The following is an 18,406-nucleotide window of genomic DNA, read 5'->3' on the forward strand; positions in this document are numbered from 1 at the left end:
GAATAGTAAATTAAGTCCTATAATATAAAATAAGGCCCGCCTCACATCTGCACATGGGTTTTTGGTAGGGAAGTCCGCTTGGGGACCCCCCCGAGTGGAAACCTAATCCCATAAAAAAAGAAGTTATCTTAGGGAACCTGCAGACCACATAGACTATAATCATTGTAGAGAGCCAAAAACAGCAGCAGAGCTCAGGAAATTTGAGTAAGGCCGGGGCCACACGGTCCGAAAAAATGCCACGATTTGTCCGTGGTGGAAACGCCGTGGGAAAAATCGCGGCGCTTTACAGTAACTGCAAAGTGGATGGGATTCTTGCAAATCCCATGCCCACTTTGCTGTAAAAACCGCAGCGCAGACACGTTGCGATTTCCAAAACCGTCACAGCTTTGGAAATCACAACATGTCAATTATATCTATGGAAATGCCGATGGCTTCCCCATATATACAATTGTAGCAGAAAGTCCACGGAGGAAAACTCCACAAACTTTCTGTTTAAAGTGCTGCAGGAAGAACCGCAATGCGTTCCTGTCGTGGTTTTTCCCACAGCACTTTATAGCTGCAGATCGTCTCGTGGGGTCTTAGCCTAACACTGCTTTTTTATGTTTGTCACCTTCCCTGGGCATCTGTTCATTACACTTTGGGTTCTTTTCAGCCCCAGACACCCTACAACTTGCTACTGACAATAATTTGGAAAAAGGATGAGGACAGATGTAAGTGACTATGACTGCAGCATCGGACTGAGTTTGGAGGTACAAAGGTAGGTATATATTTTATAAAGCTACTTCATTTCAGATATAATAAAGCAAAGGTGGCAAAGGGCACATACCCTCCAAACAAAATATGGTACAGTTGTTATCCCAAGTTATAAAACATTGAAATAAATATATCAACCAATATATGAAGTTAAAATAAGAACACTTTGTGGTTTGTTGTTTTACATATTTTCGTACCTAAATAATTCAGCATCATCTACCAAGAACTTTGGTAGATTTGAGTCCCGTAAAGCACGAATCAGAACCACATCTTCATTTAAATCAGGATTCTCTCTCCTCAATGATCTTAAAGAGTGAAAGTTGAACTTATTTTAGCATATCTTAGTAGCAGAAGTAAAAGTAATAGTATAAGTTATAGCAAAAACTAATTTTTTACCCGGCCATGACTAATACGGATTTAACTGCTCTCATCCCAAAATCATAGTGATCTTGCTGTGATAACTGCTCACTGCAAAGTTTATACATTTGTGTCATCTTGCGGGCAAGAACTTTACTGGACTCAAAACCTTCAGAATACAAAATGACCTAAAGAAAAAAAACACAAAAAATAATTTTACAGCAGGCAGATAACTATTAGTATGATGTTTTCGATCTGTACTCTTACCTCAGCAATCAAAGCATAATTTGGTACCATCATTGAGAATGGTCTGAAAAGTGCCTTTAGGTTGTCTGGGAGCTCAGTCCTTCCTGCGTAGCCTGGGTTCATTGTAATAAATGCTGCGCATGTCATAACCAACTTAATCTCTCGCCCTTCAAACATAAATCTGGATAGCTGCAGAGAAAGTTATAAAAAATACTTAGAGAAAAATATTTGCTTTTGATCTTTTTTTTTTTTAATGGTTTTTAAAAATATGGAATTATATAGCAAAAGGGTGAATGTACCATTACTAGTTAAGATTGTATGTTTTGCCCTACCCCTGCCAGAAGCACTGCTTCTAGGCACACACTGTTACTGCAGCTGTGTAATATGGCATGTCATACACATACCTCCCAACTCTTAAAGGACAGAAAGAGGGATAAAATGTGGGCGCACTACACACCCCACATCTCTCCACCCACACAGTACACCTTACACCATACATCTTCCCCCCCCAGCACAGTACACCCTATACCCCACATCTCTCCATGTTCCTCCACTGCATGGGATACAACTTTTATTCATGTGGAAGGATCTTCTTACAAGCAAAGACACACCTATCCAGTCACGTGACTAGAGAATGTCATTTGACTGTCTGATGTCAGATAAGAACCGGTGGATCGGGGCAAAGTTTGTAAACGAGCAAAACACTTCAGGGGCATATCAGGACAAGCCTTAAACCATCTGGAATGGCAAGACAGCAGTATAAAGTCGGGACTGTCCCACCAGATCCGGGATGGTTGGGAGTTATACATACAGCATACCACGATCATATTTTCTGTTTGTTGATACAGAATTGGTATATGGAGATACAGCACACATAATGTAGAATCATGGCCACAAGTGTTGGCACCCTTGAAATTTTTGCAGAAAGTGAACGCCTTTGGTGAGATCTTAAAATTGCTATTGGGAGAAGGCATTCTTCAAATATGAGAGACCTGGAGCCATTTGCAAAAGAAGAATGGTCCAAAGTTCCAGTTGACCCATTTTTGGAGTTTTGCATGAAATTCTATCAATTTTTTTGTGTTCTGTGTTGTTCCAATACACACCAAGGAAATAAACTTGTGTAACAAAACGTGTAATTACAATAATTTTCTGGAAAATTTTCAGGGGTGCCAACACTTATGGCCGTGACTGTAGCTGTATGTATGTTTTCTAGACATCCATGTTACAGAAACCTAGAAGTGGATTTTCAACACTAGGTAACACCTGACATTCAACAGTCTTAATAGATAGTATATATAGATCTTGAGGGTTTGCAATACACTAGCAAACAAGAAAATTCTACTTCCATAGAATGCATTTTATCTGTTAGTGGTGAAAAACATGTAGTCTCAAATCGAGATTAAACCATGGAAATCGGGGTTACCTTTGCAGCTTTAGCATTTCTTATTGTAATTAGCTGCTGCGCAATAACAGAAAGCACTTCAATGTCAATTCGGTTAAATTCATCAAAACAACACCAAGCTCCAGACTGGGCTAAACCACTGAAGAATCGACCCATCATCTGCAGATAAAAAGAAATGTAAAGAATAGAGATGAGCGAACTGTGTTCTATCGAACACATGTTCAATTGGATATCAGGCTGTTCGATGTGTTCGATTCGAATCGAACATCACGTGGCAAACGCCAAAAAAATTCGATTCCCCTCCCACCTTCCCTGGCGCTTTTTTTGCACCAATAACAGCGCAGGGGAGGTGGGACAGGAACTACGACACCGGAGGCATCGAAAAAAATCGGAAAAAGTCATTGGCTGCCGAAATCAGGTGACCTCCATTTTAGACGAATAGTGGATTTCAAATCCGGGTCATATGAGAATGTGAACTTTGTGACTATGAGACAGGGATAGCTGTACAGGCAGGGATAGCTAGGGATAACCTTTATTTAGGTAGGAATGTTATTAAAAATAACTTTTTGGGGCTCTATCGGGTGTGTAATTGTGATTTTTGTGACATAAACTTTTCCCCATAGGAATGCATTGGCCAGCGCTGATTGGCCAGAGTACGGAATTCGACCAATCAGCGCTGGCTCTGCTGGAGGAGGCGGAGTCTAAGATCGCTCCACACCAGTCTCCATTCAGGTCCGACCTTAGACTCCGCCTCCTCCGGCAGAGCCAGTGCTGATTGGCCGAAGGCTGGCCAATGCATTCCTATGGGAATGCAGAGACTTAGCAGTGCTGAGCCAGTTCTGCTCAACTACACCGTGTGCCGGTCAGCCCATCTGATATAGCAGATCCGAGGGTGCACTAGAACCCTTATGCACACTCGGCTCTGCTACATCTGATGGGCTGACCGGCACACGGTGTAGTTGAGCAGAACTGGCTCAGCACTGCTAAGTCTCTGCATTCCCATAGGAATGCATTGGCCAGCCTTCGGCCAATCAGCGCTGGCTCTGCCGGAGGAGGCGGAGTCTAAGGTCGGACCTGAATGGAGACTGGTGTGGAGCGATCTTAGACTCCGCCTCCTCCAGCAGAGCCAGCGCTGATTGGTCGAATTCCGTACTCTGGCCAATCAGCGCTGTCCAATGCATTCCTATGGGGAAAAGTTAGCTTGCGAAAATCGCAAGCTGACAGGGATTTCCATGAAATAAAGTGACTTTTATGCCCCCAGACATGCTTCCCCTGCTGTCCCAGTGTCATTCCAGGGTGTTGGTATCATTTCCTGGGGTGTCATAGTGGACTTGGTGACCCTCCAGACACGGATTTGGGTTTCCCCCTTAACGAGTATATGTTCCCCATAGACTATAATGGGGTTCGAAACCCGTTCGAACACTCGAACAGTGAGCGGCTGTTCGAATCGAATTTCGAACCTCGAACATTTTAGTGTTCGCTCATCTCTAGCAAAGAACAATCATCACTAAGTAAAACAGTTCTAGCAAAGCTAGTCACTTCACACTATGTGCTGTGATATAAGGATGTGATATTATTGGCTTTCCAGGGGTCTGAAGGTGAAACTACTGCTTTAGTTTTTTTTCAAAAGATATCACTGTGTGCAAAAGATACAAATATGGTAGAGACACATAGTGCTATTAAAGGGATTCTAGTTTTGATCATTTGTTCTTAAGATAGGTGATCAGTTTAGTGGGGGTCCATAACTCATTGCAGATCAGATGTTTAAAGGATCTGTAGTGCTGTGACCTTTTCACTGCTTACCAAGCACAGTGCCATACATTGTATAGTGGATGTACTTGGTATTGCAGCTCTGCTCTATTCAATTGAATGGGAGTGAGCTGCAGTATGGCCATGTGACCAATGGACGTGATCTAACTGGTCGGAGAAGAGGAAGGGCAGCTCACCCAAGTGCACCAAGCTCTTCAAACAGCTGATTGACAGGGGCCAGACTTTGCTAATGTTATATTGATGATCTATCTTAAGGAATAATGATCAATATACAAGTCCTAGAAAATTCCTTGCTGTCTGGTTTATGGCATTTAAAAGGGGAAACCCTATTTAAAATTTCGATCACTTGTCTGGAGGACAGAGAAGCTAAAACAGCTCTCATTCTACAAGATCCTGCATTATATGGATAATCCAAAAGTTCAACAGGCACTATATAATGCTCCATTGACCACTTGCTGAATGAATCATGTTGTATACCTTGTAGTCCAGTCCATCTGAACAGTTAAACACCACACACTGTATAGCCAATGCTTTGGCAAGGTCTTTTGTGGTCTCAGTTTTCCCAGTGCCTGCAGGTCCAGCAGGCGCTCCACCAAGATCCAGCTGTAGCGCACCCATTAGACACAGGTAACATCGATCCTTGGAACATGAAAAGAAATCTCTGCATTAAAATTGTTATTAAAAATATATATAATGAATTTATATACCGGTAATGCAGGTAAGACAATTTATTGCAGTTCTCTGCATAAAGGTAAGAGCCCTTTTCTCCCTCTTCACTAAAGAGATCTAGAGATTTGCCCTTATGACTACAGAAAATGAATAATTACTATACTCTATTTTGCCATAGATAACCATTTAATATAACAAACATTATATACTGCACACATACTTAAAAAATTTTTTACAACAAAACAAGCCAATCTTACAATTTGACATCTTGTAAATTACAGCTCCTTATTAAAACAGGAAATATTCTTACAGTTAGAGGAGTAATGACTAGTCGAGGACAAGCACCGAGATACTCATAAGCATACGTATACTGCGACAAAGCCATCCGGGCCACACAATTATCAAAATCTAGGTCCCAATAATAACGCAGTTGTCTCTGCCACTCAAAGCTGTCAATGCTATAAACCTAGAAGAAAGAAAAAGATGTTATAGACATATTGTACATAAAATTATACTAAAGTGGTGTTAGTAAAAATTAAAAAGAGCAGAAACAAGCATAATCCTATTGACTACAGCGTGTTCTGACTTTTACAGTATAACTAGGCAGCATTGAGCTTGTAGGTCTTTTTCACCCAACAAAACACAGAAATTGTATGGAGGTACACATAAGCACTATGGCTCTAGACTATAACGCCATAGGTACTCTTTGTGCTGCAGTACGGTGCCTTTATGTGGTGCTGTATTGAAATATTTTTACCTGAAAGCTATTCATTTTGGGAAAAATTGATCCTTCATTTTATTCAGAAAAAAACTCTGTGTACCGGGTGCCTAGGGGTAACCTTTGATTCTGTAATAAATAGGTTCTACATCTATGTTTCATCAGTTTTCTCAGGATGCATACAATAAAGAGGTCAAAGTCTAGACAGAGTATTCAGAAACTGTAACAGGTAAATCGAATTTATCCGGGTTATGCCACCAAACAATTATCCCTTATGAAAAAAAACTGATCAAACCAAAACACAGGGCAAAAAAATTAAAAGCTATTCAAAGCAAAAAAAAAAAAATACTTAAGACAGAAAATGTTGAGCAAGGAACTCACATAAAAGCACAAATATATCTGATATAATTTTTAATAAAAGTGACTGATTTGCAATCAAAATACCTCACTTATATTATCAAACACTCAGCTATCCAATATAAAGTAAAATCCATTTAGACATATTCTCCTAATAGAGACTATAATATGAATAAAAGTCTACTGCATGCAGGGAGCTCTCATCCCCAACATGTAAAAAAAAGCACTTCCAACAGGAGAGCTAATCCGTTTAAAAAGAATATGAACTGATGGAAATGTTTTTAAAACACAATCTCATGAAGTACAACAGAGACTTAAAGCCAGGGGGTATCCCAATTGGTCGATTGATAGGGCTCTTCACATCACAGCTAATACTGACAGAAATACACTATTATATAATTCAAAAAATACCGTATTTTCCGGACTATAAGGCGCACATAAAAACCTACGATTTCCTCAGAAATCGTAAGTGCGCTTATAGTCCGGTGCGCCTTATATATGGATGGAAGCGGCGGCAAAGTCTGCGTGCCGCTTCCATACATACATAAAAGGCACCGTAAGGGTGCATTCACACTACGGAACGCCGGCGTGCATCACAGCCGTACACGCCGGCGTTACAGCAGGGCTGCCGGACACTTCCTATTCATTTCTATGGGAGCCGGCATGCGAGCGCTCCCCATAGAAATGAATGGAAAAAAGTTAGTTTAATCTAACTTTTACGGTTGGGCTCTATCAGCATGATTTTGCTGATAGAGCCCCTCCTCGCCTGCCGAGCGCTTCCAATAGAAGCGGCTGGCACGCGGGGGTTAAGCGGCCGCTGGCAAAGTCTGCCTGCCGCCGCTTTCAATAACATATAATGAGCACCGGACTGCGGCTTATAGTCCGGTGCGCCTTATATATGAACCGAGACGGACTATAAGGCGCTCATGGGCAATGCGCCTTATAATCCAGTGCGCCTTATAGTCCGTAAAATACGGATAAATCCAAAACTAATGAGTTCTAGAAAGTACATTTCTCCACTGATTTCAGTGTAAATGATAAAGCTATAGTCAATATTATTAAGGACAACTTGACAACACTCAGACAAGATGATCAATTACGTGATTTCCTTGATAATGGCTGTCAGTTTATTTCAAGGAGAGGCAGAACTATTGGGAATTATCTCTCCCCGAGTTTGTATGTAGATAAATCAACTACCAAGTCGGAAACTTGGCTACACATACGTGGCTTTTATAAGTGTGGCATGAGCAGATACCAAGTCTGCAAGTATGTTCACAAAACAGATTTCTTTGAAAATTCCACACAGTCGCAAATAAAATCCATGATTTTTTAAATTGCATGTCTGACCATGTAGTTTACATGGTCAGCTGCAATGTTTGTAATAAGGACTATATAGGCAGTACCATATCGCCATACGAGATTCTAATCCTATTTCATATTGTATATATGTTCCAGAGGTGTAGCTAGTGGAGGAGCAGAGGAGACGTCTACCCAATGACTCTGTGGGGCCCACACCCGGGGCCACCATTAATACATGCTTTACTTTTTAACTAGATCGATGCCTACAGACACAGATCTAGTTAAAACGCATCCTGCATCCTGCAAGCTGTCTTGTAAACAACAAACCACTTCAGGTCTGTGATTTACAAGACCCCGAGACTACAGACTGATGTCTGTTTCTTAGCGCAGGTGGGGGCGATGACGTCATAGCCTCTCCTGCGCTGAGACACAGATGTCCTGTGTGTAGACAATGCAATCAGAAGAGGAGGTGGTGGCTCCATTTATCAGAATCACAGGTAGGTGAGTATAAGTTTAACTTTTTGTTTTTTAGCGCAGTTGTAGCTAAGTTAATAGTGTAGGAGGATTCATTAGTGGGCATTAGGACAATAGGGAGGTCATTTATATAAGGGGCCATTAGGGGGCATTATGAATATAAGGGGGGTTATTTATGTAAGGGGGCATTAGGGGGACTCTAGCGATCGTGGACATCCCTCTGGAATGTTACCAAAACATAGTGAACAGTGAACGCTGTAAAAATGAAGCCCGTAAGAAAGTCGCACAAATGCACTTTTTCTTCAGATCTACCCCATTTTGAATTTTTTTTCCAGCTTCTAAGTACATTATACAGAATAATTAATGGCAGCATCATGAAGAAGAATTTGTCCAGCAAACATTAAGATTTCATATGGCTCTGACAGTGGAAAAATAAAAATGTTATGGGGTGTGGAAGGGGGTAGTCAAAAACGAAAATTGAAAAATGCCTGCGACGGGAAGGGGTTAATTAATATTTTTTGAGGGATAATTGTTTGATTGGTGTTATTGTATAAAGGAAGAGGAAGGGTTTATCCCATAAACCAAAGCTGGGCTGCACTGACTGCACTTTGTGACCATGCAGACTCTAAAAAATATATTAATAATGATAATAATATTATGAAATCAGCATCTTATAGGGGTACAGTAGGGGCACATAAAAGTGTATGGGTGGCACATATGGCTTCATACAGCTTATACAGTTTCATACAACATATCACTCCACTTAACCAACATTGATATCCACTATTTAATTTATAACCTCTACTTTACAAAGTATTCCACAGCAGCGGAAACAGTCTATTTGTAGACTAACTGTAACTGACTCTCACCAAAATGAATGTCACCATCCATGTTTCTGTGGTTTAGACAGCAGCTAATTTCACTAAATACAAATGACAATGGGAATGATTACCTGGTCCTTTACAAGGTCGCTGACAATGTCCCTTGCATGAACGTCAATTGTTATCAAAGCTGTTATGATGTTTCTATGCAATGCAGGAAGCGACCCTCGGACGAGCCCAGCTAAAGCATTCAATCTCTAAGTAAAAAATATGAATAGTAAAACAAATGTTACAAAAATATTACAAATAAATGCATTACACATGACCAGCAATAAGGTATATGGGTATATAATTTCTTCATACATCCATTTTATGAGACAGTCTCTAATATTAACACTTGAGAACAAATTTTGTACAATGGGCATTTCAGAAACATGTTATTAACCGTCGTATCCTCTTTCATGAACTATGCACTTATTATACCTCAAAATTCACTTTTTCAAACTCTGCCATAGAATTCAGATTTTCCTCTGTTTCTCCTTCAAGGCAGTGTGTCAGGTCTCTGCACCACATGAGTTGAGAAATTGTCAACACCACCTACAGAAAACATAAAAGATATCCATACAGCTCTAAAGGTTAAAGGACAAGAAACTACGACTCCCGTAGTGTACATCACAAAATCATAAAAAAATTGTAGTATATTAGTAATTTTAATTTTAAAAATTCTACATACCAATTTCATGTAAGAGATAATACAGGATAATAACTTGTAGACAGGGATGTGTGTGTAACATGCAAGTAACTGAATGAATGGTATAGGCTCAGAATAGCCATTGTCGAGGTGGCCCCAAGACTCTGATGAGCAGGCAGTTTTGCTGCACAAGCCTTTCTCTGCTTTTACTAGAGTCGGGTTTAGCAGTATCACAGACTCATTTTGTGCTTATTCTGGAGCCAAGTTACATTTCAACAAACAAATTTTAAGATAAAATGTAGAAATTTGTAAATCCTTTGACCTGTACAACTGAAGAGAATCAGAAACCACCAAGTTCTGAGGCTCCATTAAAAAAGTATTGATAATCCCTTTTTTGGAATTAAAAAAAAAAAAACGTAATAGGAGAATTCTGGATAAAGTTATGCACAAAAGAGTAAAATTTGGATGAACTAAAAGGAGGAGAAAGAAACTCTTGGCAACTTAGGGCGGATTCATATCTGAAATGTCTTGCCCTTCTTCATCCACTTCTTCTCTCCAAATGTGCCCAAAGTTAGACTTTTTAGAGCAAAAAAATGTCTGTTTGCCCAAATTTGCGACTTTTATCATACCATTTTACACCAGAAACTGAAGTAAAATGGATGTTAAAACCCCAATACATTTATACAAAAATGTAAGGTTTTGAAAGTATATATCCTTTTAAATGCGGACTCTAACACATAAGTATATCAAATGTCCTTCTCATCTATTTCCTAGAATAAAAGGCCTTTATTTTAAGCATATACCTGAGAAGGATGTCCGGCAACTACCCATTCAACTCTGCTTTTACTTTGGTAATCTGCAATTGCAGCTTTGCTAAGACGCCTCAGAGAACTATACATTGCCTCTTCGACCTTGCCCAGCCAGTCCTCAACATTTCCTCTTGCTTTCAAGCCTTTACCCAAGCTCACCTAAAGGAGAACAGCACAAATGCACATTAAGTACAAAGTAAATATGTATGAAAATAACGGTGACTCGACAGATAGGTCAGAAACATAAAACTATTGATCACTAATAATACCCTCTCTCCTTCAGGTGACAACATAGCCAGGATATCATTTGTGAAAACCTTCTCTTGATCTCCATCAGAAGCCACAGTGCCAAACTCAAGTCTAGCAATTGAATCAAAACACTTCCGTAGGTGAGGCTGAACTGCTTGTGGATTGCGTGTCTGAGCAAGTATTTCCAGCAATTCATCATTGGATAAGAAGTAAAATCTGTTTAAAATATTAATACATCTGTTACCAAGAAGAACAATGCTATTTTCACAGGTGCGTTCTGTTTCTTAACCTTGGGCCTTAAAATGTAACTAAACTTTTGAACAACTTTTGATTTTCTGGCAGTATTTGTGCCATTAATGAATTTTGCAATATACTTTATTAATGAGTTTTGGATAATTTATGTGAGATCCTACAGAGAATGAGGCAGTGTAATATCTAGAAAAAGATGATTTTTTTTTTCGGGGGGGGGGGGGGGGGAGTTTAGCACAGTTGTAGGTGTTTTACTATTATAAGAGGTTTTCAGGAGGGGAAAATATAAGGGAGAATTCATTAGAGGGCATTAGGGGGGACATTTATATAAGAGCCATTATAAAGGGGGAGGTCAGCGCACGGCTTTCCTGTTATGTGCCCCTGGTGAAGAGCTATCGGTGCTGTTACCAATAGCTCTTCAGTGTCAGAAGGGCGTTTCTGACAGTCTATGAGGAATGCCCCTCCTGACCGTAGAGTCCATAGTGCTATACCGATAGAGGGAGCATTCCTTACCGCCCAGCCATGATAATAAGCAGTGAGAAACACCACCCCCCCCCCCTCCTTCTGACAGTACTCATCCATAGCCTAGTACTGGGGGAGCGTTCCTCAGCGCTCAACGTCCAGCTCTGCACCAAGGGCACATAACAAAAAGCCGAATTCAGTGCACTGTCGGCTTTTTAGCGGTATATAAAACCGCATGTGCCCGAGCACATGAAAGGTCCTCTTTAAATAGAGCCACAGTTGTAACAGTGCCTGTGGCACCCTATTGTTAAAATGATGACATTTTATTTCATTAGTTATCACCTTTCACAGAAAAATATAGATTTAAAATAATTATAAATCATACGGGGGAAAGCAACCTCTGCTTCACATTCAGCCATGTCACTTCAGAATCTCATTTCTGGGAAAGGTTTTTTCTTATATTGCCTACATGCACTATAGGAAAATATATCAATGAGGACTTCTGAAATGTTATTTTAAGAAAAGGGATTGAGCAATGTAGTTATATTTAGTTAAAAGTTTATTTTCCTTACTGTTCTTTTATTATGTCCATCTAGTTTATTGTCAAGGGTTGCAATTTAGAGCAGTAAAATCAATACAAAACAGTAGAACAGTCTGCCTTACTGATAAAATAGCTTATATGTTACTGACCTTGGAAACACTACGCGTTTGGATTCCAAGTAAGCCTCCAGGCATTTCTGAATTTGATCAAGGAGCGCATTGTTATTTTGAAATGTCTCCAGAAGACCTGAACATGATGGAATATTACATTAATTAAAACATTTCACTGGAAAAAATAATACAATGAGCGCTGTAACCACAATTTGTGCACAGGCTGCACAAAACAAAGAAGAAAACTTCAATCCTCGCTAGAAAAATGTCCAGAGGTGGAAGAAAAAAGGCAAATAGGCAAGCTTGTCCAAACGTGAAAAGTTTCATTGATACACAACGCATTTCAGGATCAGGTCCCTTTCTCAAGTGTGTATACCCACTGGTATACACACTTGAGAAAGGAACCTGGTATACACAATTGAAAAAGGGACCTGTTCCCAAAATGTAATGTGTGAAAATAAAGCTTTTCTTATTTGAACCAATGCGCCTATTTGCCTTTTTTCCTTACCTAAGCTGGCTGCTGCTACTAGGTTTCATTTAATATACAAGAGTTATCTCTATATATTTATATAGTGGCCGTGAACTAATTGTCACAACCCAACAAGGTGAGCCTTCAATTATCTGTCTTTTCTCATCATCAACTTTTCATACATTATCACGCTATTAGTGCATGGTGCTGTGTTTTTATTTTGTTTATTTTCCTTTGGGTATCACTGGAAAAATGGTCATTATAGTTGTAAAAATGTTTATATTGACTATGGCTTTGCTGTATTTTCACATGGAGGACTTAAATAAAGGTTTTTCAGTAGTGAAAGTCACATTTCTTGGTGCATGTGGTGGCTGCGCAAAATTATTTGACTTTTTACTTATTTTCCACCACATACCCCACAGTGGTTTGAGCATTTTCACCTGAAACCAGCATAGATAGCTGAAATAAATATTAATGTTGAGATGTGCTAAAATTATTAAGAGCCATGGGCCTGTTAATACCTTATGCACATCTCACTCTGGTGAGATCAGTGTCGGACTGGGATGTCTAGGGCCCACCAGTGGAATTGATTCTATGGGCAGACCATACTGCTACTGTCACAGCGACCATAAAAGTCATGTCACTTTACTGGCTCGCACGTAGCATAATGCACCCTTTCCTGAACCCCACATTGAATAATATCCCATTTCTTAGCCCCACACATTAGAAAAAAAAACCTTAGACCCCACAAGGTATAAAGCCACCTTTACGAGGATCAATATGATATAAAGCCCTGTTTTCTGGTCCCACATGGCATAGCAACATCTTTTCCTGGTCCCCACACAGTATAATGCCTCCCCCCCACAGTGCCTCCTTTCACCTAAAGTGTCCTCTGTCCCCCTAATATAAATTATGTCCTTGTACATTAAATTAATTATACACCTTTCTAATACTGATGGCTTAACCTTAGGATAGATCATCAGTATTACATCTGTGTGGATATGACAGCCAGGACCCCTGCAGATCAACTATATTGAGCAAGGCTACAGTTAATAACATGTTTGGAGCCATGCTGCTCACCATACCATGTAGTGGTGCAGTACCTAAACCCACCGCTACACATTGTATGGCAAGTGAACAGTGTGGCTCCTGGAATTGTTAACATTACTGGTAACTGCACTGTCCCCGAAAAGCTGTTCTTCAGGAGTTCTGGCTGTCAGACCCCTCGACAGTAAAAGGCTATGGAAGTGTGAGGGGGAGGGAAGGGGCATGGCGTTCACCACATCCAATCGTTAATGCTGAGTTGTAAGCCCACCCTTCTGACAGTGGAGAGATATCCAGCGCATTCACAATGAGCATACGCTCAGCTCATTCTGAATGTAAAACATGTTCAGAATGAGCGCATACAAAGCAGATCCCATTCATTTCTACAGTATGGGAGCCGGCATATGTGCGCTCCCCATTGAAATGAATGGGAGGCTTTTTTCCCTATTGCTTTCAATGTGATACGCGCGTATCACATTGAAAGCAATAGGGAAAAAAGCAACCCATTCTTTCCTATGGGGAGTGCACGTATGCCGGCTCCCATACTGTAAAAATGAATGGGATCTGCTTTGTATGCGCTCATTCTGAACGTGTTTTACGCTCAGAATGAGATGAGCGTATACCTAGTGTGAATGCACCCTTATAGTGCTATATAATACCGCCGATGTCAGAGACATGAAAGGTTCTCTTTAAAAGCCCACTAAAATCCACGCAGTAACAAAAGGGTATTAAAATTTGGCAAATAAAGGGTATTCACTGTATGATTTGTGCAATCATATTTTCATCCTCATTCTAGTTCACAACAAATCATTTTTCTTGATCTGTTGAACGGTGCATCTGGATATAAGTTTACCCGTTTACAGGATTACCCAGTAAAAGGGCATTTCCACTTTAGATATTATTGACATAGCTCTCATAGAAATAAAAGGATCACAAAAATGCCACAACTCCATTCTTCACCAGAAGTGGTGGCCAGCGGCTGCCTCACCAGGCATAAAAGGAGTAAAAGGACCCCATACTTTCTAATAAAACAGATATGTCCACCCTTAACTTAACTCAAGTTTGGTTAAGGGCTTAAATTGGGCATTTTGGGAAATCACTAAGGTACTTCCAAAGAGAGAGGGAATGAAACATATGCATACCTGGTTGGGTGGCTGCTCTAAGCGCGTTGGGTAAACGGTTTACTTTTCTCATTATCTCTTTCCAAGATTTGTCAACTTGTAAAAACATTTTGGCTTCCGCTGGCAGCTGCCTTGGAATATCAGGTGCACTAAAAATGCTTTCCAAATATAGCCAGTTTCTTTGACAAGTCAGCCACTCGTCCTAGATCAATATTATAACAGAATAGGAGACAAAAACAATTATAATCATTAATAACAGTTATTGTAACAATAGGTCATTAGCTCATCTGTTCTAGCCATCTATCACGTGAACAGGCGGTGAATAGAAGACTGGACAGTTACATCATGCTAATAATGCTGCAGACGCAGTAAGCACCGTACTTACAAGAGTTTGGTTAAACAAGGCAAGATTCTTCTGCCATTCATCGACACGAGGCTTGATGGGTCCAACATAGCGAGAAGATGCAATAGTCGATATGTTTATAGTACTGTCATCAAGCAGAACCTGAAAAATGAATATGCTTTATCAATTTTCACATCACCTTAAGACTAAATACAAGACTGGTCTGTCTGCTGAGTTTACAGCACACAAAGTACTGCAGCAGCACATACACATAAAAAAATACTTTTTTACTTACTATTCTCCCTTTAAGATCTTAAAGAGACCTGAGTAGTGGCGCTGCAAGCAACGGGGTATTAAACTGATAAGCATAGCGCTTTTTGTTACCTAATAGAGATGAGCGAATATACTCGATCGAATACCTCGGCCGCATAGCTCCTGTTGCAAAAACACTTCTGGGGCATCAAATTTACTGCCCCTCTCACCTTCCCTGGCGTCGGGAGCTATGTGGCCAAGGTATTCGATTGAGTATATTCGCTCATCTCTATAATACCTAACACTTTTACAGGCTTTGGATAACTGTTGCAATAAGTAGGGAAGCCCTTTAAGCCGCTCTCATGTAATTCTCTAAAAGCATATTTAATGAATGGCACCTTCATGCAAATAAGCAGCTAAACAAGTAAGTAGCAAGTAAATAATTAGCTAAAACTTAATAATTACAAGTAATTTTAGCCGTCACTTAATGGTGTAAGTATTCTGAAAAAGAACTCATTAATATGTGTCTGTTTGTACCAATATGTGACAGACAAATGTTATACTTCTAATAATTCATAGTTCACCCCATGGACATAATAACTAAATAATAAAACATTATAAATGAGGAAGAGTGCATGAAAAATCTTTTCACTCTCAAGGAATTTCTAGTTCTGTTCTTGATTCTAGGTAAGAATTCCACAGCAGAGATTTCCCATTTGTTCTCTAAAAAGGAGAGAAAGGTGGCCAAGAACTGACAACCCCATGACAGTGCCATTGCATGGCCATTATCCACTAGCATGTGACTATGGGCCGTCCTTGCACTTGTTCGTGCATAATTCCTTAGCCTTAAACTGTTTGGCACTGGTGTCCTGTGTGTAGTTACATCTAGTGAGTCCCGAGGGATCAGGTGCTAAACAGTTTAAGGCTAAGGACTTATGCACACACAAGTGCACAGACTGCCTGTATTCATATGGCAGTGAATAATGACCAGGCAATGGCACTATCCTGGCCGTTGCAGTTTTTGTCAGTTTATTGACAGCTGTGAAAAATGGGCCTTCAAAAAATGAATGAATTTACACATCAAATTCATTGTCAAAACAGCCTTGTGAAAACAATATGGTCGTGTGAATAAGTCATGCTGTGGAAATGCAGTAGAAAAAACTCAGCATTTTATAGTATCAGTAATGTAAATGAGATTTCATTAATCTCATCCACAAATTTTGGGAAAAAAAAGCTGTCAAAAAACTACATTTCAAAAAGGTGCGCCATTAATAAAAGGTTCCAAGCCCTTAAAGGGTCCCATTATGGACATTTATTCCCATACACAGGACAGGGAATAAGTGTCTGAACACTGAGGTCCTGAAAACTGTCTCCCCCAGTGATCAGGGGACCAAAAGACTCCATTAGGCCTCTTTGTGAATAGAGCGCCAGTGTACGTGCATGACCAGCACCCCATTCACTTTTATGTGGCTGTGGCCGCTGCTGGAGATTGCAGCCCCATAGAAGTGAATGGAGCACTCGCCACAAAAGTGCACTAGTACTCCATTCACAAGGAAGCTTTAGGGGGAGTTTCGGTCTCCTATCCCCCTGGTCACAGAGGACTCAGCAGTCAGGTCACCCAGCAATCAGTTACTTATCCTCTGTCCTGTGGTCATAACGGAACAATCCCTTTAATGAATCTGGTGCAGAATGGAAATCTACACCAGTTAGATAACTAAAGACAGTTTTCTGGTGCGAGTTATAATCCTATTAATATTATAAATGTGAAAGTTTGTGGGTTTGTGAGTTTGGATGTTCGGATGTTTGTTCCTCAATCACGGAAAAACCGCTCCACCGATTTGGCTGAAATTTTCCACAAACATAGTTAATACACCCGATTGCGCAATAGGCTACTTTTTGTCACAATAGCACACATACGTTTGTGCCAGGACCCCCACAAAACCCAAAATCACACCACCATCTCTGCAATCTCACACACTTTGGACCATAGCAAGCCACAAAATTCATATTACCCTCTACAGCCTAGCCCCTAACCCCACACAATCTCATATACATATACTTTAACACTTTGCCCCTCACCTTAACGATACTCCAGGAGGCGCTCTTTAACGCTCCGGAGAAGCCATGTTTGCCGACCCCCACCGCTCTGACAATCCGCGACACCGCCCACCCATGTCAATACCCCTAGGCGGTCTAATAAATGCAAAAAAAAAAGTTTACAAAAAGTAAAAAAATATAAAAAAATAAATAAAAAGGATTAAAAATTCAAATCACCCCCCTTTCCCTAGAACACATATAAAAGTAGTTAAATACTGTGAAACACATACACGTTAGGTATCCCCACGTCTGAAATCGCCCGCTCTACAAAGCTATACAAACATTTTTCCTGTTCGGTAAACGCCGTAGCGGGAAAAATGGTCAAAAGTGCCAAACCACCATTTTTTCACTGTTTTGATTCTGATAAAAAATTGAATAAAAAGTGATCAAAGCAATAACATTTCCCGAAAATGGTAGAACTAAAAAGTACACCCGACCCCGCAAAAAAAGACGCCCTATACATCCCCGTACACGCACGTATAAAAAAGTTACGGCTGTCAGAATATGGCGACTTTTCAAAAAATAATTTTTTAACACAGTTTGGGATTTTTTTAAGGGGTCAAAATGTAAATAAAACCATATAAATTTGGTATCCCCGGAGTCGTAACGAAACACAGAATACAGGGGACAGGTCATTTTGGTTGCACAGTGAACGCCGTAAAACCAAAGCCCGTAAGAAAGTCGCAGAACTGCATTTTTTCTTCAAATCCACCCCATTCAGAATTTTTTCCCTGCTTCCCAGTACATTATATAGAATAAATAATGGTGGCATCATGAAGAAAAATTTGTCCCAGGAAAAATTAAGACCTCATATGGCTCTGGGAGCGGAGAAATAAAAAAGTTATGGGTTTAGAAGGAGGGGAGTCAAAAACGAAAATCAAAAAATGCCATCGGCAGGAAAGGGTTAACTTCAAATACTTCTGTCCCAAAGTCACTATGTAAAGTTTCTCACAACACCGTATAGCAGCTGAAATACAAAGTAACTTCAACACAAAAGTCTCATGTATTCTCTGAATTACAGCAACAACAAGATACAAAGTTACATTTCATATCCCATCCCTTATACACAGTACGAAAACCCTACCCGCGCCTGTATATACCCA

General features: G+C 40.1%; 1 protein-coding gene across 1 annotated transcript in view; it reads right to left on the reverse strand.

The window, feature by feature from the left end:
- DNAH6 (dynein axonemal heavy chain 6) overlaps positions 1-18,406 on the reverse strand; it is a 285,907-nt gene that overhangs the window by 211,743 nt on the left and 55,758 nt on the right. Inside the window, exons 20-32 of the mRNA XM_075284265.1 lie at positions 14,997-15,116; positions 14,633-14,813; positions 12,017-12,113; positions 10,636-10,831; positions 10,361-10,525; positions 9,350-9,463; positions 8,998-9,123; positions 5,508-5,663; positions 5,006-5,167; positions 2,780-2,917; positions 1,378-1,545; positions 1,150-1,298; positions 951-1,058 (exon numbers count right to left, since the gene is read on the reverse strand). Of these exons, the coding sequence (XP_075140366.1) occupies positions 951-1,058; positions 1,150-1,298; positions 1,378-1,545; positions 2,780-2,917; positions 5,006-5,167; positions 5,508-5,663; positions 8,998-9,123; positions 9,350-9,463; positions 10,361-10,525; positions 10,636-10,831; positions 12,017-12,113; positions 14,633-14,813; positions 14,997-15,116 (1,880 nt within the window). The remainder of the gene's footprint in view (positions 1-950; positions 1,059-1,149; positions 1,299-1,377; positions 1,546-2,779; positions 2,918-5,005; positions 5,168-5,507; positions 5,664-8,997; positions 9,124-9,349; positions 9,464-10,360; positions 10,526-10,635; positions 10,832-12,016; positions 12,114-14,632; positions 14,814-14,996; positions 15,117-18,406) is intronic.

Source organism: Leptodactylus fuscus, chromosome 1 (assembly GCF_031893055.1).
Source record: "Leptodactylus fuscus isolate aLepFus1 chromosome 1, aLepFus1.hap2, whole genome shotgun sequence".
Lineage (NCBI taxonomy): Eukaryota > Metazoa > Chordata > Amphibia > Anura > Leptodactylidae > Leptodactylus > Leptodactylus fuscus.